This window comes from Triturus cristatus, chromosome 10 (genome assembly GCF_964204655.1).
Source record: "Triturus cristatus chromosome 10, aTriCri1.1, whole genome shotgun sequence".
NCBI lineage: Eukaryota > Metazoa > Chordata > Amphibia > Caudata > Salamandridae > Triturus > Triturus cristatus.
In genome coordinates this window covers 76,540,033-76,561,346 of record NC_140593.1, presented here as the reverse complement: position 1 = coordinate 76,561,346, position 21,314 = coordinate 76,540,033, and the positions used below count along the sequence as shown (strand labels likewise).

Here is a 21,314-nt window from a genome sequence, read left to right as displayed (position 1 = left end):
CCTTTGTAGAGGGCACTAACACTGAATTCAGACATTGGAACGTTGAGAGATCCATTGACGACAATGGACTGGCGGGAGGCATAGATTGTCCGGTGCAGGCCTCTACCTTACTGTTTCTGTCAGTTTTAATTAAACATTCTACCTGAAATGGGTGAAATGCTTAGTTAGAATGATATCTCTCCCAACAATGTCTATCCTGGACATTGAATGCCCTTTCCACACCTTCAAGGCTCATGCTGCATAATTTGGCGAGCGGGTGTGTACTATGGTAATACCGTACAATTATGGAGTTAAATCTATAAAGAGTTGAACTGATCTCAAATGAAACCCTGCAAAACAAAGGATGATGTTCATTTTCCCTAAAGAATTAATTAAGTAAGATGGCTTCAGTGACGTGCTCGCTGACAAAATGGGGGAAACATCTTTATGTAAAGGGCAGAATAGATGTACAATCTATGACATAAGCGACAGGGCACGGGGTCCCACTTCCTGCATCTCATCAGTTCGCATTTCACCCAGCACCCTACAAACACCATTACCCTCAAGGCTTGTGAACCTCACCACCTCGCGGAGCCCCCGCTTGCCGAAATGAGGCTGTGAGGCTGAGTATCTACCAGAGGTGAGTGTCTGTCCCTGAGAAAGACACTCTGAATGAACAGTGTGACTGAAGCTTGGGGTCCACAAAGGTCTCATCTGGTTGAATCCAAGTGCCACCAGCCTACCAGGAATGTTCCATGTGAAAATACAGAGTCAAAAAACTGAGGCTAAAAAAGAAAGAACTCAAACAAGCCGACAAACAGATGTATGGACATACAACAGTTCTGGCCTTTCAAAAAACAAAAAAACGATACAAATCCCAAACCAACCAAGCTTGGCAACTATCAAAAGACAGAGTGAAATGCATCTTCTAGGAGGAGGTGTATCCATCGAGTGGAGGTCCCAATGTAAGGATCACAAAAGGACCTGACCAGAGACCATGGCTGATGGATTGCGAAGAACTCTCAGGTCATAATTATTGCATCCAATTAATTATATAAAAAATATATCACAAACGTGCATCACAAAAATAATCATGGGAGCATGGCACATTTACCAATCAAACTAGACATTGACACATATAACCAGAATAGCCACTAGAGAACACACATTTAATAAGCTTATGGAGAGAGAGAGAGAGAGAGAGAGAGAGAGAGAGAGAGAGAGAGTGTGTGTGTGTGTGCATGCAAGTGTGTGTGTTTGTGTGTATATATATTATTTCCCTGCCATGCTCACACATATTCACAGATTAATTCCATTCACCATTAGTGAAACACACCATGTTTGGAAAGGCTCTTGGTGGAAAATGAGATATTACCAATCAACAAACACTGTTTAATATATTACCACCACAAGAATGAAATAATGGGTTTCCCCTACGTGAGTTTAGAAATGGTGACCTGCAGGTTACATAAAACCCCTACAGCAAGAACCCAACCCACTGATTTCACAAGAGATTCACCCATCCATTGCTGCCAAGAGTTGGGCCATGAGAGACACAGCAATGCCATGTTTTCAGGGTGTTTTCATTTACACTTGACAACATCAGTGTCGATATACCAAATTTGTGACGGCAAAACTCTTACAATACCTCCAATTGAAACCAGAACATATCTTTGGCAATAATTGTTGCGATGAATCTACTATCTACTTGGGCTAATTATATTAAGGTCCTAAATTGATCTAATCTTGAAAGGGTCTCCAGTCCACATATACATTTTTCTTTGTCCTGAAGATGGTCTACTAGATGTGTAACATATTAAGACTGAAACATCGACCAGTTTAACCCATTTCCATGAAAAAAAATGTATGTAGGAATGTATTATTAAATGTTACATGAAAGTGTATATTTGTAAATAGGCTTCTGAAATGGGTTACCCACAGAAGTGAAGAGTAGACAATTGTATCTGGAAGATCATCAATCTCTGTCACTTATGTATATGTGAATATTGTTCTGTACCCTTTGAATGTAATTATTTAAATATATAAATTACTATAAAAAAGTATACACCCATTGCTGATTTGTTTTTTGAGGCATTACATTTTTGACTTTTTCAATTGATTTATATAATGCATATATTTGGGGGCACTAATCTGGGCACTCATAATTGATTTTGATTAATGTTGCTATATCATTTTAAAACAAAATCCCTAGTAGGCATCTTCACATGACAAACATCTTGGTTACCCAAGCCCTCAAGGGTATATTGGGTTGCCCAATCAATAGACTTATGTTTTCAGGTTGAGCACCTGAGACAGGTTTACGCACCTCAAATCTGTACAGTAGTTGTTACAGAAAACCTGGCATAGTGCGGCCCTCTTGGCCCCTCAATGGACACACCAGCTCCAAAGTGTGCAACTTGTGTTCCTTCGTTCACCAAAATATTTATTACAGCTTCCTTTTCTACTGGAATGAAGATTCATAGGGCCTGACTCACAAAGGTAAACGTAAACTTGTGTGTAAGTTTACCACTTTTCTGTATTCACAAACTACGTGTGGAGTTTTACGACTCTGCACATATTAATGCGTGTGGAGTTCTCCCTGGGTATTGGGAAGTCCAAACACATAAATATAGGGAGTCAATAGTCTTGAAACTCCAGAAGTATTTTCTGAATACCGAAAAGTAGTGAACTCACACAAAAGTGTAAGTTTACCTTTGTGATTCAGGCCATATTGGGGTGTACCTATTCTGGATCCCTGTACTGCCTTACAAGGTGAATACGTTTATTTTCTTTAGTTTCTTCTTTTTGCCCCGCATTGAGCACATCATGTACATTTTGGAACAATCTGCCCCATAAAACTTCAATATGGAAACAGTTTATTCAACAAACACAGATGTGCACTGTGCAGGATGAGCAAAAGGTCAATACTTGACTTTATCTGTTTTTTCTTAGCATCATGAAATATGCCATGTATATGAGAGTGCAATGCACAAGTCAACACACAGCAAGCACCTGAATTGTGAAAGTAGAAGAAAGGCAACAATGCCTGCTGCTTCCATGTATGTCCTTCACTGGTTCTCCTCCCACCTTTCCAACCAACACCAGTGTATTCACATGGGCAGCTCACTGCTCCCAAAAGAACCCATCGCCTGCGGAGTTCCCAAGGATCCACACTGTCCTGTTTCATCTCCATCCTTTACGTAGAGCTGCTTAGTGCTCTTTTCATAGATAACAGCATCAACAGTCACCTGCATGCCAATGATAAACAACTCTACTTGAACGTCTCCTCTGCTTCCGGCATCCAACATCTCAAATAGTGCTTGCATAGCATCTAAACCTGGATGTCCACCGACTACCCAAAGCTCAATCCAACCAATACAGAATTTATGTTTGTGTTGAAGAGCAACAAACAAGAAACTGCACACACCGGGCTCAATGACATGAACCTTGATGGCTTTGAACCGCTACTTTCACTGAATGTCAAATCACTTGGATTTACCCTGAACACCAGCCTCATACTCCAAGAACTCATGGCCAAAAATACAAACTCAGCCTAGCCTCAGTTCTCTCTTCTCAAGAAAGTGAAACTGTTTGTTTAAGAAAAACACTTCAGAACTGGTGTTCAAGCTATTGCACCCTGGCATTTGGGTGGTAGTAATGCCCTGCTCCTTGGCCTCCCACTGACGCCTCTTAAGGGCGTTCAGAACTGGTGTTCAGGCTATTGCACCCTGGCATTTGGGTGGTAGTAATGCCCTGCTCCTTGGCCTCTCACTGACGCCTCTTAAGGGCGTTCAGAACTGGTGTTCAAGCTTTTGCACCCTGACATTTGGGCGGTAGTAATGCCCTGCTCGTTGGCCTCCCACTGACGCCTCTTAAGGGCGTCCTACACACCACAGCTTATCTCATCGAGGTCCTGAAGAAACCTGATCACTTCAGCTCCATCCTACTGGAAGTCCATTGGCTCTCCTTACTGATTTGTACCATCATCAAACCCAGATGCATCATGTACTAAGCCATCACAGCCAGCAGCACCGTTTATCTTGCAGACATGCTCGATCACCATCTCTGGTGAATCTCGGCACCCGCGCAGCCAGGGAACAGTCAGATTGCAGAATATAAAGTGTAGAAAAGTAAAGTCAAGGCAACAAGCCTTCTCTATCTATCCTCCCGGCATCTGAAACAACATCCGAGTATCCATCAAGACTGCCCAACATTTCTCCAATTCAGGAAAGAGTTGAAGATGCATCTATTTAAAAAACACCACAATGCATTAACAGTCTATAATCCTGATACCTTTCATATCACTCATTAATGATATGCTTGCCTTTGACCCTGCACAGTGCTCCATTGACTTTTGGCTAGGTTTGCATTATGTGAATACCACATACATGCATACATACACACATATGAAAGTGGACTGCAGAAACGTACTTAGCAAAAACATAGTCTACAAAAAATAGAGCTTGAAAATCTGAAGTTTACATAAATACCTCCCTGTAAAAAATTGGACTTGTATTTAATTCCAGTCCGACACACTTCACACTTAGTTTATTGGTGTCTTACTCCCTAATTGTAACACTAGTCCCATCATACTTGGGGGGACATGCTAGACAGTGGGTGTCGATGTGTGTTCAAAGATTACTGATGTGATATTTATGTGAGGTCAATGTTCTGGTAGTCTGTGGTTTTTACTAAACATGTGTGTGCAGTCTCTCTCTCCACATGCTCCCATCACTGTGGAGAGTTGCCAGGCCAGGGATAGAAGTGGTCCGCAAAGGCCTGCAGATGCCAGGTCTGGACAGAGGAGGCGCTGCTGGGCCTGCCCTCTTCTGCCCCATGCACTCCCGACTTCCACAGTGGGGTATTTTTAATCAACACAGAAGGGGGCGCTGCAGGGCCTGCTCAGTCCAACAATTGTATGACACTACTCAGCTCATACAATGATATTGCAGTAAGTGCACCGTCCTCCACCACTGGATTTTATATCCACATGGTCTACTTAGCCCCATTCTTAGGTTCATACTTTGCCGAACCGCCTTGTGATGTAGTGCTTAGATCGATGTGATGAATGTGGCTATAGTCGGGGTCACCCCACCCCCAAAGCTGCTGAGCCCCAGACTAGGGCACTAGGGCTAGTATCACTCAGCAGAGTGTAGAACCAGCTCAAACAGGAGGCTCCTGCTGGAGGCACGGGAGGTGAGGTGTGGGGGGTCCATTCTCAGGCCTGGGGTCTCCTTTGTTTACGATGGGCCCTTCGTCATACATTGATGAGCGAAGGGGACCTCGCTGGATCTCTCGGTTTGGGGTTATGACACAGAGGTCCCTGCAGCTGATTGCATGTGCATGGAGAGGGCAAGAGGCTTCAGGAGATGCGTGTCTCCTACAGACAGGCACAAAGAGGAGTGAGAGGGTTAATGAGGGGTGCAAGAGTCAGGGGTGAAGCGTGAGCAGAGTGGTAGAGGTGCCAGACACTGACAGAATGAAGACTAAGTGCCCTTGAGTGGGCACAGGCGGGGTGTTTTATAGGACGTGTCAGAGAGGATGAGTATTTGAAGGAGAGGAGGTGTGCCACGGGCACAACACTAGCCCTTGTAGCTCCTGCATCTCAGGAGGGGGTTCACGCATTCAGCCCCCCCAACCCTTCAGGAGAGCTTGTTCGGGCCAAGGTCAATGAATGTCTGTGAGATATGGGAGACTCAGGATGCCCCTCATCACATTCTGCGGGGTGTCATTTTGCATTGTGCCACTGGATTGTGTTAAAGGCAGGGAGCTGAGAAGTTGAATGGGTCATGGTGGGTACAAGAGTCAGAGTGGTAACTGACCACACAGACTGACACAGAAGGGTAAGTGAAAGTGCTGGCCGCAGACTGGAGCTTTCGGGTGAGAGGTCCCATGAAAGTGAGGGGGGGGGGGTACAGCAAATGGACACAGAAGAGTTTCCAGCATATGTCACAATAGATTCCTAATTGGTGATTTCTTCTTATAAAAACAGCCAACATAGTTCGCTCATACATGAGCTTCATCAGGGCTCATCGAATATATCAATGGCATGATGGAATGTATATTCAGACATTCTGATCTTCCAGAGAGGATGAAACCTTTCTCGTATGGAATGTAGCCACTGAACCCAGACCAGAAAACCTGGACCTACGGCAAATGTGCCTAGGCCTGCCCCTGCCCTTCCTCCACCAGTTGTGAGACTCTGCAGCGCCTTTGATGCCCGTTTCCCATGCCCGTGGTCAGGGATCACAGAGGCTGTCAACTAAAGACTTTGAGGGTTGGGTAGCTCGACCACCGATCAGATGGGAGATTAACATGGTGGTTATGGGACATTATTCTAATGTGAATTTCTAAAGTGCTTCTACTCCATAAGGTAGCTTGGAGATAAACTGGAATCTTGACCAGTGCTTCAAAGGAATCAAGAGTAGAGGAAAGTTGTAAGTTGTATCCAGGACATACTGGGCTACGGAGTGTTTTTCGGATATCCAGGAAGAGAACTCCAGTGGTGGGGAGCCTAAAAAGAGAATGGTTTCCCATCTTAAGAGATTTTTCTGCAGAAAGTTTGAGCTAAAAGCAAAGATGTTAAAAAACACAAAGAGCTGGTGGGACATATTTCTTCATTTTTTACGACAAGTTTAGGCAGAAACGGTATGGACGAATCTGTGGATCGAGGTCAAAGGAAGGCTGGATGGATGAGAGATACGCATAATGGAGATAGAGATTTTCGATTACAAAATTGTGGTGGTGATCAACTTTCAGTATTTGCTATGAGTAAACATAGAGTTTTAGTGGGAGTTCCCCATTGGAAAGATGTGGCTGAGATATACTGTACTGTGTGTGAGTTTGTGTATATACATTCCTCAGGTTTGAATTGTTACATTCGCATATGTTCCTGTTGGACATTTTTCTTTCCATCAGTAGTTATTTAGTTCCATTGCTTGGTGACTGCTGTCTTGCCTTATCTTTTCCAAATGTCGAGCTACCCCCAGCACCTTGTTTCTGGAGTTCTACGCATCCCTCCATCAACAAGGCAACTGTGGTGCGGTGGTAGAAGTGTGCGCTGCCTGTGATGTCAGATAGCACACTCTGTTTGTGTGAATGCTGCTGAGTTTTCTAATCTTTAATCAAGTCCAGCTACACGTGTGCGTTTGATGTATATGAAACAAAAGCAATCATTTTGATTTGTACCTGTGTCAACCGCCTAATCTATAATTGTGCAAACTTCTCAATATGTACACCCTCTCCTGAATTTAAGTTGTGAATTGTTTGTGACCCTTTGTTCTGATTTTTTACTGTCATTACCCTGAACTAGCCTCCATGTGAGGTGGTCGTCCTAGTCTAGAAGTGAGTGCAGGCGCTGGAGGGGAGAGAGGCCCTTTACTGGAAGTGAGTGCATGTGTTTGAGGGGAGAGAGGCCCTTGACTGGGAGTGAGTGCACATGCTTGAGGGGAGAGACGTCCTTGACTGGAAGTGAGTGCAGGCTCTGGAGGGAAGAGAGGCCCTTGACTGGAAGTGAGTGCACGTGTTTGAGGGGAGAGAGGCCCTTGATTGGAAGTGAGTGCAAGTGCTTGAGGGGAGAGAGGCCCTTGACTGGAAGTGAGTGCACGTGCTTGAGGGGAGAGAAGTCCTTGACTGGAAGTGAGTGCAGGCGCTGGAGGGGAGAGAGGTCCTAGACTGGGAGTGAGTGCACATGCTTGAGGGGAGAGAGGTCCTTGACTGGAAGTGAGTGCAGGCTCTGGAGGGGAGAGAGGCCCTTGACTGGAAGTGAGTGCAGGTGTTTGAGGGGAGAGAGGCCCTTGACTGGAAGTGAGTGCACGTGCTTGAGGGGAGAGAGGCCCTTGACTGGAAGTGAGTGCACGTGCTTGAGTGGAGAGAGGTCCTTGACTGGAAGTGAGTGCAGGCGCTGGAGGGGAGAGAGGTCCTTGACTGGAAGTGAGTGCATGTGTTTGAGGGGAGAGAGGCCCTTGACTGGGAATGAGTGCAGGCGCTGGAGGGGAGAGAGACCCTTGACTGGAAGTGAGTGCAGGCTCTGGAGGGGAGAGAGGCCCTTCACTGGAAGTGAGTGCACGTGCTTGAGGGGAGAGAGGTCCTTGACTGGAAGTGAGTGCACGTGCTTGAGGGGAGAGAGGTCCTTGACTGGAAGTGAGTGCCGCGCTTGAGGGGAGAGAGTCCCTTGACTGGAAGTGAGTGCACGTGCTTGAGGGGAGAGAGGCCCTTGACTGGAAGTGATTGCACATGCTTGAGGGAAGAGAGGCCCTTGACTGGAAGTGAGTGCCGCGTTTAAGGGGAGAGAGGCCCTTGACTGGAAGTGAGTGCACATGCTTGAGGGGAGAGAGGCCCTTGGCTGGAAGTCAGTGGACGTGCTTGAGGGGAGAGAGGCCCTTGACTCGAAGTGAGTGCACGTGCTTGAGGGGAGAGAGGATTCACGAGAGAGAGGGGGGTACAAGAGACCGACACAGAAGGCGTCTGAAAGTGAGTGCACGTGCCTGAGGGGAGAGAGATCCTTGACTGGAAGTGAGTGCACATGTTTGAGGGGAGAGAGATCCTTGACTGGAAGTGAGTGCAGGCTCTGGAGGGGAGAGAGGCCCTGAACTGGAAGTGAGTGCACGTGCTTGAGGGGAGAGAGGTCCTTGACTGGAAGTCAGTGCACGTGCTTGAGGGGAGAGTGGCCCTTGGCTGGAAGTCAGTGGACGTGCTTAAGAGGAGAGAGGCCCTTGACTGGAAGTGAGTGCATGTGCTTGAGGGAAGAGAGGATTCACGAGAGAGAGGGGGGTACAAGAGACCGACACAGAAGGCGTCTGAAAGTGAGTGCACGTGCTTGAGGGGAGAGAGGCCCTTGACTGGAAGTGAGTGCACGTGCTTGAGGGGAGAGAGATCCTTGACTGGAAGTCAGTGCACGTGCTTGAGGGGAGAGAGGTCCTTGACTCGAAGTGAGTGCACGTGCTTGAGGGGAGAGAGGATTCACGAGAGAGAGGGGGGTACAAGAGACCGACACAGAAGGCGTCTGAAAGTGAGTGCACGTGCTTGAGGGGAGAGAGACCCTTGACTGGAAGTCAGTGCACGTGTTTGAGGGGAGAGAGGCCCTTGACTGGAAGTGAGTGCAGGCGCGGGAGGGGAGAGAGGCCCTTGACTGGAAGTGAGTGCAGGCGCGGGAGGGGAGAGAGGCCCTTGACTGGAAGTGAGTGCACGTGCTTGAGGGGAGAGAGGTCCTTGACTGGAAGTCAGTGCACGTGCCTGAGGGGAGAGAGACCCTTGACTGGAAGTCAGTGCACGTGCTTGAGGGGAGAGAGGTCCTTGACTGGAAGTCAGGGCACGTGCTTGAGGGGAGAGAGGCTGTTGTATATATGTGCTTGCTTTGTTATGGCTACTTGGGGTCAGTAGTCCATTCTTTGGGTGTTTGAAGCGTTTATTGTGTTTTCTGTAAAGGAAGAAGATATGTTGTATATATGTGCTTGCTTTGTTATGGCTACTTGGGGTCAGTAGTCCATTCTTTGTGTTTGTCTTCTCAACCTCCCTTACTACCTATGAGTGTTCTATCTGGTTTGTGAATGTTTCAATCTTGGCAGTTGATGGTCTGGTCAGCTAGCGAAGTGCTTTATCTCTGCTGTGCTATCTTAATAAATCTATCTTGTAACCTGAAGACGTGTCCTGATGCCTACCTAATCTACTTACAACAGAGGCCCTTAACTGGAAGTGAGTGCACGTGCTTGAGGGGAGAGTGGTCCTTGACTGGAAGTGAGTGCACGTGCTTGAGGGGAGAGAGGCCCTTGACTGGAAGTCAGTGCACGTGCTTGAGGGGAGAGAGGCCCTTGACTGGAAGTCAGTGCACGTGTTTGAGGGGAGAGAGGCCCTTGACTGGAAGTGAATGCAGGCGCTGCAGGGGAGAGAGGCCCTTGACTGGAAGTGAGTGCACGTGCTTGGGGGGAGAGAGATCCTTGACTGGTAGTCAGTGCACGTGCTTGAGGGGAGAAATGTCCTTGACTGGAAGTGAGTGCAGGCGCTGGAGGGGAGAGATGCCCTGAACTGGAAGTGAGTGCACATGCTTGAGGGGAGAGAGGTCCTTGACGGGAAGTGAGTGCACGTGCTTGAGGGGAGAGAGGCCCTTGACTGGAAGTCAGTGCACGTGCTTGAGGGGAGAGAGGTCCTTGACTGGAAGTGAGTGCAGGCGCTGGAGGGGAGAGAGGTCCTTGAGGGGAGAGAAGCTTCATGAGAGAGACCGGGTGAGTACAGGAATCCAACATAGAAGGTGAATGGAAGTGAGTGCACGTGCTTTCGAGGGGGGGCGGGGGGGGGGGAGGGTGGCGCACAGAAGGCAAAAGGATCTATTCCAGGAAAAAACGGTGGCGTTAAATTACCGCGTTGTTGCAATCGCTAATATATAGGCTATTCCTGCTCATTGTATTGACTATACTGTATTACCGTAGGCGGTATGGCATTACTCTAGTTTCGAATACCGCCGGTCGTAATCGCAGTGGTAACACCAGTCGCACTGGCAAAACGCACTATTTTCTGCTGTTCAGCAGCTAAAGGTGGCACTTTGTTCTCGACCACAGTAGTATTTTCCACAGCGGTAAACAAGCATAAGTGTGAATTTGAAGGGGCGACGATAGAAACCCGGGCATTATCGACGTGTGCCAGCCCCTGACACGCCCTCCCGTGCCTCGGCTGCTTCTGGCTTTGACAGTATTTAGGACTGAACTTACTTCTGGCGATACATGCCATCCTGTTTTTTTAACTAGCTCCACTTCCTTGACATGAGCACTGGTCTGGCGGTCATGTATTTACAGCTGGCGGGAGTTTTACCGCCACCTGGATTCTGCCGCTTTTCCTGCGGAGATCGCGCGTGGTTTTCACCTGAGGGCGGCATGATCCCGCTCTGTGATGGGACTCTCTTTCTGCCGCTGCATCTGCCAAAGACTCTGGAATGAGGCCCTGGGGAGAGGGGGGAGGCTGCGGAGACTGTGAGCTGAGAGAGTGTTAATGAGAGAGGGGCTTCAAGGGACAGAGACGCAGGCGAGTTACTGGAAGTGACTCAGGGCCATCTGCATGAACACATTTTACCATAGACACAGAATGGGTAAACCCCTTTGATGCATCTGGCCCACAGCGCTTAAATTGTGCAGGTGGGGGCACAGCATTTGGTAGTGACAGTGGTGAGCTCCTAAGAAACACTTTAAGCACCTGCAATTATTTATTTATTTTACAAATAGAGCACAGAGCGGGCAAAGGGTTCAAGAGGCTGAATACAAGCTGTAAGGGGGGGGGGTGAAGGAGGGAGGGGTTCGCCGAGGAAAGGGCGGGGCCAGAGACTGCCCTAGGTAGGGCGAAGGAGCAAGTGGTGTTCAAGAGTGCGTGAGGGGGAGGGCCATGTGGGGAGGGGTGGGCAGACTAAAGGCGCTGGTGGCTGGAGCCGTAGGGGGCAGGTGTGCGAACCCAAGACGGGAAATGAAAAGCGAGCGGGAGTGACTGCGGGTGGAGGAGCGTGGGTGGATGGAAAAAGATCTCAAGAGAAGGGAGAGATAAAGAATCCGTTCCGTTGTGAGGAAGCGAGGGTGGGGTGGGGGCAGTGTGAAAGGCCAGGAGAGACCGACAGGAACAACGTCAGCAAGAGAAAAAGTACGATTTGGAACGGTGGAGCCCACCGCCTGAAATGCCGTCCCTGAATCCCAACCGAGGCCTTCTCCGTGTTTAAGCAAATTGTGTTATCTTGGTATCCTGGTAAGGCCACGTGATTCGTTTCCTTTATCTGCCAGATTGCGTGGTCGTACTGCAATCAAGGCAGTATTACAAAGAGCATAATTAAAATATGTGTCGTGTGTGTGTAGTAATGTTTGTGGAGGATGCAAGTCTGTGTTTGAGATGAGTCAGCAAAGTCATGTATAGTGCTTGATGCTGCCAAGTCCTTTCATAGCGCTGGGGAGAACATGGAATTGCCTGATCAAGTTAATGCCGTTTTATTATTGAGGTCGGATTCCTTAATTGAAAGCAGAAATACCCCTTTCCCGATTACACCAGGCCTCTAATAGCGTAGCTGCTTGTACCCACCTCTGATTAGGTAGGCGCCTAGAAGGCACCTCTAATAAAGAAGGTGACATGCGCCCATCGATCGCACAAGGAGCGCTTGTCCAACCAGTGTATGGTGGTCGTGAATATATACCCCTTGTAGGGCCGAACGTCAGGGTGCTGTGGGCGGGGCAGCCCGCACACACGCACTTCACCCATGAAGCCCTCACTACAGAGACCACCCCAGCAATCCTAACGCCCTACCACTTCAAAGCATTATTTCACCCAGAGCCAAAGCGTAAACAAAAAATGTCTATTGCGCACATTTTCAACATTCTTGGCGATTTTAATAAAGGCTTTAATCACTAGCGTAATTTAAAGACTTCTCTCAAAGATATTCAACAACTACAGACACGATGTGCCCCTCTTGAGCCTGGAGTGTGAAGGCCTGCTTTGACATTAAAGAAGTTAGAGAGAACAACTTAACACCAGTGAAGGTTTAGTATTGTTGTGAAAACGAAGCGAATCTCCCTGCGATCCTGCGTAAATCGCGCAGTCGCCCCCCTTCCGCCCCCCATCTCTCGGGGCTGCAGAAGGCTGTAGATGAGGACTTGTAGGCGCTTCGCACTCGTACGCATACCAGAGCAGCTGTTCGTTGCCATGAAGCTGATTGCAACTGGGCAGAGCGTGTATCCAGGGCCCGAGAGAACACCAGGCTTGGCATCAAGTGTGTGTGTGTGTGGCTTGTGGGGAGGGCGGTGATGGGTGAGGGAAGAGGGGGAGGCGGTATCGTATGGGTGGGGGCAGGGGGGATGCTGAACCAAAGCGCACTGGGGGTTCCTCCTCCGGTGAAGCATGGGAGGAAAGCATTCACTCCACCTGAGCTTTAAACAAATGCTCCCTGTTTTACCAAACGGTGTGATCTTCGACCGCGGGCCGCTTCATTTCTCTGTGTCCATCGGTTTTCTTACTTGTCAGCCGCTAGTCGCGCTTTTAAATAGAGTAATCTCTTTCTGAAGAGTTTTGCGCGTCCGGTCTCTGGCAACGAGGTCGAGAGTCCCTGCAAGCCGCGTGAGTCGTGACATGCGCTCTGTACGGAGAAAAGCAGAAAGTGGCACAAGGGCGGGCCCTTATGTAACACCGCCAGTGGCTGTCACGACAGCGCGCTGGGGTTAGTGGGAGCAATTCACACAGGAGCAGTGTATGTACAGTCAGGGTAGTGGTCAATTTAGGATGCAGCGGGGTTTTCGGGAGCCACCAATGGAGGAAACAAGGGTTATCTATGCAAGGTTCAGTCAGGGTCACCACGCCATTAACAAGGACCGGGTGTGAGCGCCCCAGTCTGCCCTGGGCTTTCCAGGGTGCTGGAGCAGTTCACCGCATAAAATCCACCTCTGGATCTCTCCATGGTGCTGAAGAAAATCACAGCATTAAAGCCATCTCTGGGATCTCTCCTTGGTGCTGAAGTACATCACACCGTTAAGACTAGCTCCGAAACCTCTCCTGGGTGCTGAAGAACTACATTGCATTAGATCCACCCGTGTGATCTCTCCAGGGTGTTGAAGTACATCACACCATAAAAGCCAACTCTGGGATCTCTCCATGGTGCTGAAGTATATCACAGTATGAGAGCCAGCTCTGGGATATGTCTGAGGTGCTGAAGCAGGTCACAATTGTAAAGCTAACTTTGGGATCTCTCCATGGTGCTGAAACACATGCCAGCATTAAGGGTATCTCTGAGACCTCCCCTTGGTGCTGAAGTACATTATTACATTAGATCCAGCTTTGGGATCTCTCCAGGGTGCTGAAGAATATCACACCATTAAAGCCAGCTCTGGGATCTCTCCATAGTGCTGAAGTACACCACAGCATTAGATCCAATCGTGGGATCTCTCCAGGGTGCTGAAGTACATCACAGTTTGAGATCCAGCTCTGGGATCTCTCTGAGGTGCTGAAGTATATCCCACCATTAAAGCCTGCTGAGTTATCTCTCCATTGCACTGAAACACGTCACATCATTAGATCCAGCCGTGAGATCCTTCCAGAGCCCTTTAGGCACATCGCAGCATTAAAGTCAACCGTGGTATCTCTCCAAGGTGCTGAAGTACATCACAGCATAAAAGCCAACTGAGTGATCTCTCCATGGTGCTGAAACACGACACAGCATTAGATTAAGCCCAGAGATCCATCCAGGGTGCTGAAGTACATCATAGCATTAGATCCAGCCCTGAGATCTTTCATGGGCGCTCAAGTACATCGCTGTATTACAGCCAGCTGAGGGATCTCTCCATGGTGCTGAAACATATCACAGCATTAAAGACAGCTCTGGGATCTCTCCAGGGTGCTGAAGCAGATCACAGCATTAAACCAGGTCTGGGATCTCTCCAGGGTGCTGAAACACACCACATCGGTATGGCAGCCCCCAGTTGTGCTCGGAACACTGAAACACACCAAACCACGGGAAGTTGTCAAACCACGAGGGTCACCAGCTGCAGAGATCACCCCCTCAAGGGTCATCGGCCTCAGGAGTTACCTGCATCAGGGTTCTCTGGGCTACAAGGTTAGTGGCCTGAGGAGTCAAGGGTCTTAGCCGTCATCTCCCTCAGCTGCCTCACGGGACTTTGGGGTCACCAGCTGCAGGGGCTAACCGCTTCAGGTGCCACCATCTCAGAGGATGGTGGCTCAGGAATCACTTGGGAGTTACAGGCCTACGTGATTGCTCTGGGGTCGCCAGCCTCGGGCATCAGGAGCTTCGGGGTTACCGCCTCAAGGGACTGTGGTCCAGGAATCCATGTGCAGGGAGTTACAGGGCTCAAGGTCCATAAGCCCAATGAGATGACGGTTCTCGGGTGGGGAGCTGTGGCCTCAGGGGTCACGGGGATTCCAGAGCCTCGGAGGTCAGTGACTTCGAGAGCCACGAAGCCCAAGAACAGATGGGTTGGGAGCTGGGAAGGCAGGAGTGGGGCGGGGAAGGTCCCGCTGTGGGGTCTGCAGGGATCTGAATGGATGATCGAATAGACTCGAGTGTTGTTTCAGTTGTTTTGGAATACCACGCACCTTCCACGTGCGAGGCTCGTTGTGGTGAGACAGCCCGGTTCCTCCTCGCATCAGGTAACGGAACTGGGAGGAGTGTTGTGTCTGGGAGACTGAACTGCAGCCTCCCAAGTGGCACGCATGCACGCACAGACGTCAGGCGTGACACCTGTGCTCCCGCACCCTCCGCCCCAAGGAGTGTCAACTTTATAACAGTCTTCTGAAATCCTCCGGGGTGCCTCGGTAAGACCCCCGGAAGTTCACACTTAGACTCCCTGCATATGTCGTAGTAAGACGATTGGTGGTGGGTGCGTGCACTCCAGACTTTGTCCAGATCACGCTATTCCCAGAAGAAGGGGGCCTGAGGGCCCTCAAGTCAATGCATCCGGAAGAAAGTTCACATATTGCCCAAGAAATATCTCGGCACTCACAGCTGCCCTGTAGACCCTTCGAGGTCTATGTTCGTCCATAAACTGGGGGCGGGGCGGGGCTCAGCTACCCCCAGGTACCCCATTGGGTAGGTGGGGACCCTGCTGTGACTCGGGTCACCCCTGGGTAGGGGAGGACCCGCTGAGGAAGCAATGCAAACCCCGCTGCTTTCCGTATCGCTCTGTGCAGGGAAGACTCTACCCTCCCCCTCCTCGGAAGCAGGAGAGGTCCTGCTCCCCATTATCACATATTCACGGGAAGGCCTCCTGTCCCTATGTGCACCCCCATTCACATCTCACAGCAGCACACAGAGATGCCCCACCCACGCACAAAACCAACCCTAGAGAAACACAAGTGAGGCCCCTCAAGCCCCATAAAACCGCCCCTTTCCTGGCAACAAATATCCTTCAGTAGTACTAGAGGGAAATGTTTTCAGTCACCCCCCCCCCCCCCTCACCCCCACGACACCCCCTGTCTCCCCAAAGTTTCCTCAAGCATTTCCTGGTGGGGGCGGGGGAGGAGGTGCTCTTCGGTCACCTTCCAGATAGCCGTGGGAAATGCAATAATCAATTGGTGGAGGCCCCTGAACACTCAATCACCCCACCCCACGGCACTGGAGAAAGTTCCAGGTAACTCCAGTTGCAGAGGGTGGCAGACAGGAAGTAAGGACTTACAGAGAAAGGGAGGGGTGATCATAAGAGGCAAAGTGTGCTCTTGAAGTCAGGGCGCTTTGGGTGCCCATGAAGCAGGATGGCTGAGGGGGGGAGGTGGGGGGTGCAGTGTAGCTTTAAAGAGAGTAGCTTCTCAGTAAGGAGAGGTACTCATACCTTAAGGGAGCTCGCAGGCGATGATGGCTCTCTTGGGAATAGGGACATCTAGAAGGTAGGGGAAGTAAGGGGTCTCAGGAAGGAAGGCTACAAGTGAACACACCGGGCTCTCGGGTGGTAAGGTGGCGAGCATGAAGAAGACATTGGGCTCTCGGGGATAATAAGGGGTACCACCACCTAAGGAAAGGCTCGTGGGGTATGGCAGGAAGTAAGGAAGGCTATTGATGTGATGGTGTATGTAGAAGTAAGGGAAGGCTCGTGAGGTGAGGGTGTAGTGATGGAGTAAGGAAAGGCTCGTGACGGAAGGGTGTGACTAGAAGTAAGGGAAGGCTCGTGAGGTGAGGGTGTATGTAGAAGAAAGGAAAGGCTCGTGAGGTCATGAGGTGAGGTTGTACGCATGAAACAAGGGGTACTAAGAAGGGATGGGTACTCCGGACTCAACGAGGCTGTCAGGAGGTGAGGGGATACTCATGGAGGGAGGGAGTTCTCGGACACCAGGAGGTGCCAAAATACTTAGGAACTCTCATGAGGTAAGGGGGTGCTGATGGAGTAGGGGGCTTCTAGGAGGTTAGGAGGTGCCAACTGACAGAGTTTATCAGGAGGCAAGATAGAAGGCATGAGGTACTGGGCTCCACTTGGAGCATCGGGTGTGCCTGAAGGAAGGAACTCTCACGCGGGAAGGGGACGAGGGAGTGAGGCGCGCAATGAGGGCAAGGGCAGCTCACGCAGTCAGCCGACACTCAGGAGGTAAGGGTACTCACGTGTGCCGTCAAAGCGGGTGGCAATAGTGTCCAGGAAGGTGTTCTGGGGTGCCAGCAGTCCCTTCATCACAGGCATGGTTCCAGCTTCCCCACAGAGACCCCATCAAACTCAGCCGGGGTAAGGGGTGAGGGAGAAAGTGGGTCCGCGAGATCTCGGCACTCCGCGGGCCAGGGGGGCGAGCTGCAGACAGCCCACACTCTTCTCTGCACGACCCCCACCTTAGATTTGTGCAAAAGACCCCTCCTCAGGGCAGAGTAAACGGCCCCTCCTCAGGGCTGTGCAATGAACCACTCCTCAGGGCAGTGCACGGAGCCCCTACTCAGGACTGTGCAAGGGTCCACTCCTCAGGGCAGTGCAATGGGCCCCACAACAGGACTGTGCAATGCCCCCCTCCTCAGAGCTGTGCAATCGGCCCCACCTCAGGGCTGTGCAATGCCTCCTCTTCAGGGCTGTGCAAGGGGCCCCACCTCAGGGCTGTGCAATGCCTCCTCTTCAGGGCTGTGCAAGGGGCCCCACCTCAGGGCTGTGCACGTGGCCTCTACTGGGGTTGTGCACGAGGTTCCTTCCAGGATTCTTCCTGAGCCCTCCTCGGGTGAGCACAGGACCCCTCCTTTGGTTGTAGACGGCACACCTCCACGGGCAGGATTCAGGCCACTCCTCGGGGTGCTTCCGTGGCCCCTCCTTAGGGTAGTATAGGTGGCCCCTCTTTAGAGCTGCACAAGGGGTCCCTCCTCGGGTTCCCCCGGCCCTCCTTAGGGTTGCATTCGAGGCCACTTTTTAGAGTTGCATACGGGGCTCCTCCTTGGGTGTATACGGGACCGCCCCTCCGGCTTGTATTCGGGAGCACTCCTTAGGGTTCCCTACGCGGCTCCATAGGGTTCGGATCAGGACACCCCTCAGCTGTGCGCGGTTTCCATCCTCGGGGATTGGACAGGACCCGCCTTCATTCACCAGGGCTGTGCAGGTGTACGAACCCAAGGAAGCACTGCATGGGGAATCCCCCTCAGCGATGTCCACCCCCCGACAGAGTGGGCGTGTACACACCTGCCCAGCTGTGCAGGAGACCCCTCCGTCGATCTTCAATAAATTCCTTTCGGGTGAGTGCACAAGGACCTTCTAAGCGCTGTGCAGGGCGCCTCTGTTAAAGCTGTGCATGGGACCCCTCGAAAGTGACATCCCTGCGCCCAACCTCTCCTCTGCACCGGGTGCCTGCTTTGGTCTGTAAATGGGAGCCACCTTTGGCTGTGCACGGAACCCCTCTCGGATCTGCGCGCGGGACCCTCCTCGTGTCTGCGCACGGGACCCTTCTCGTGTCTGCGCACGGGACCCTCCTCGTGTCTGCGCGCGGATGTTCACGAAGCCCTTTTCTGGTAGTCACTGGGCCCTCCTCGGCTGCGCAAGGGGCCACTCATTGGAACTGTGCACGGAACCCCCTTCTGCAGGGGGCCCTTACTCTGGTGTGTCTTGAGTCCGTGCACGGAACCTCTCCTCAACTGTGCACCGAACCCCTCCTGGGCTGTGCGCGCCTTGGGACCGTGCACGGAACCTCTCCTCAGCTGTTCACCGGACCCTCCTGGGCCTGTCGCGCGCCTTTGGTCCGTGCACTGAAGCCCTCCTCAGCTGTGCACCGGACCCCTCCTGGGGCTGTCGCGCGCCTCTGGTCCGTGCACTGCAGCCCTCAACTGTACACCGGGCCCCTTCTAGAGACCACACCTAGCCCGGTAGCGGACCCTTCCTCGGCAGAACTCTTCTTGGGCGTTCCCTCCCCAGTCCAGTTACTCAAAGCTCTGCGCGGAACCCCCTCCTCAGGGCTGTGCACGGGGCCCCTTCTCCGCGGTCTGCGTGAGAAGCCTCCTCACGACTCTGCACTGCTCCTGTCTTCAGACTCTGCACTGGACCCTCCTGGGGGCTGTCCACTGAACCCTCCTCAGGGCTGTGCACGGGACCCTTCCTCAGGGCTGTGCACGGGACCCCTCCACAGGGCTTTGCGTAGGTATCCTCCCCGCGGCTGAGCACTGTCCCCTCCTCTGTCTTCACGGCTCTGCACTGGACCCCTCCTGGGGGCTGTGCACGGGACCCTCCTGCGCTGACCTGGGTCCGCACGGCTCTGCACGGGCAGCGCGGGGCTCTGTGTGCGCGAGGCAGTGCCGGGCTCCTGAGCGCGCTCCCGGGGGCAGGCTGCGGGCGCGCGCCAGGGAGCAGCAGCCATAGGAGAGCGGGGCAGGAGCCTGGGCAGAGAGATGGCGAGCAGGCGGAGGTAGAACGGGGCATAGCGAAGGGGAGGTACTGTGGGAAGAGAGCAGAGAAACAAAAGGATATATTTATTGAAGACAAAATGGAAGAAAGGCAGAAAGAGAAAAAGTGAGAGGGAAAAGGAGTATTAGAAGAGACACACAGAGAACAAAGGAGACAGAAGGAGATAGAGTAGGGAAGGAGGAAGGACAGCAGGGTACAGGGAAGAGCAAAAGAGATGGGGGACAGGTGAGACAGAGAAAACAAATGTCAAAAAGAACAGTGAGTAGAAGAGACACAGGGAAACATGAGACAGAAGGGGGGAGAGAGTAAGGAAGAAAGAAGGAGAGCAGGGGACAGGGAAGAGGAGGAGAGACAGGGGGAATAGGTGAGACAGGGAGAGCAGGTGAGACAGGGAAAGCAGGTGAGACAGAAAACAACTGTCAAAAAGAACAGTGAGTAGAAGAGACACAGGGAGAGCAAAGGAGACAGAAGGGTGGAGAGCAGGGAAAAAGATCGAGAGCAGGGGGCAGGTAAGAGCAGGAGAGACAAGGGGAGCAAGTGAAACAGAGAAAACAACTCAAAAAGAGCAGTGAGTAGAGGAGACAGAGGGCAAGTGAGGGAGACAGGGTACAGGTTCGAACAGGAGAGCGAGAGAGAGCAGGTGAGACAGAGAAATCAAGGGTCGTAGAGGAATAGTTAGTAGTATTTCAAATGGAAATATAGAAGCCAGAGTGCCTGTTGGCTCCTGTGAAGTGCTGGTACTCTTTCATTAAATGCATTGCAGCAGTGCTGAGAAGTGCCCGTACTCTCCCACAAAATGTATTGCAGCAGTGCTGAGACGTGCTGGTAATCTACCATTAAATGTATTGTAGCGCTGCTGGGAAGTGCCGGTACTCTTCTATTAAATGTATTGCACTAGTGCTCAGAAGTGCTGGTACGCCGGTACTCTTCTATTAAATGTATTGCATTAGTGCTCAGAAGTGCTGGTACGCTCTCATTAAATGCAGTGAAGCAATGCTGAGAAGTGCAGGTACTCTTGCATTAAATACATTTCAGCAGTGCTGAGAAGTGCTGGTACACTCCCATTAAATGCATTGAAACGGTGCTGAGAAGTGGCAGTACTCTCCCATTAAATGTATTGCAGCAGTGCTGAAAAGTGTCTGTACTCTCCCATTAAATGTATTGCAGCAGTGCTGAGAAGTGCTGGCACTCTCCCATTAAATGCATCGCAGCAGTGTTGAGAAGTGCTGGTACTCTCCCATTAAATGTATTGCACAAGTGTGGAGAAGAGCTGGTACTCTCCCATTAAATGTATTGCAGAAGTGCTGAGAAGTGTTGGTACTCTTGCATTAAATGCATTGCAGCTGAGGTGAGAAGTGCTGGTATTCTCCCATTAAATGCATTGCAGCATTGCTGAGAAGTGCAGGTACTCTCCCATTAAATGTATTTCAGTAGTGCTGAGAAGTGCCGCTACTCCGGATTAACTATATTGCAGCAATGCTGAGAAGTGCCTGTACTCTTCCATTAAATGCATTGTAGCAGTGCTGAGAAGTGCTGGTACTCTCCCATTAAATGCTTTGCAGCAGTGCTGAGAAGCGCTGGTACTCTCCCATTAAATGTATTGTAGCAGTGCTGAGAAGTGCCGATACTCCCCGATTAAATGTATTGCACTAGTGCTGAGAAGTGCTAGCACTCTCTCATTAAATGTATTGGCGCAGTACTGATAAGTGCAGGTACTCTCCCATTAAATGTACTGCAGCAGTGCTGAGAAGTGCAGGTACTCTCACTGTAAATGTATTGCAGCAGTGCTGAGAAGTGCAGGTGCTCTCCCATTAAATGTATTGAAGCAGTGCTGAGAAGTACAGGTACTCTTGATTTCAAATTAAAGAAGTTCAGGTACTCAGTGCCAGGTAGTACCTGCCCATTTAATGCATTGAGAGTGAGTAGGGAAAATAGAGAACAGGTAACAGCAGGAGACCCAGGGAGATCAAGTGAGACTTAGAGATAACAAGAGAGACAAAAGTATAGTGGATGCATCAGGGGACT

At 50.8% G+C, this 21,314-nt stretch overlaps 1 protein-coding gene across 3 annotated transcripts in view; it reads right to left on the bottom strand.

Annotated features, from left to right (window-relative positions):
• KCNH8 (potassium voltage-gated channel subfamily H member 8) overlaps window positions 1–19,365 on the bottom strand; it is a 953,382-nt gene extending 934,017 nt beyond the window's left edge. For all 3 annotated transcript variants that reach the window (XM_085630453.1, XM_085630455.1, XM_085630454.1), the window contains exon 1: window positions 17,033–19,365. In XM_085630453.1, the coding sequence (XP_085486579.1) occupies window positions 17,033–17,108 (76 nt within the window). In that variant the 5' untranslated portion in view covers window positions 17,109–19,365. The remainder of the gene's footprint in view (window positions 1–17,032) is intronic.
• Between the last annotated feature and the right edge of the window lie 1,949 nt (window positions 19,366–21,314).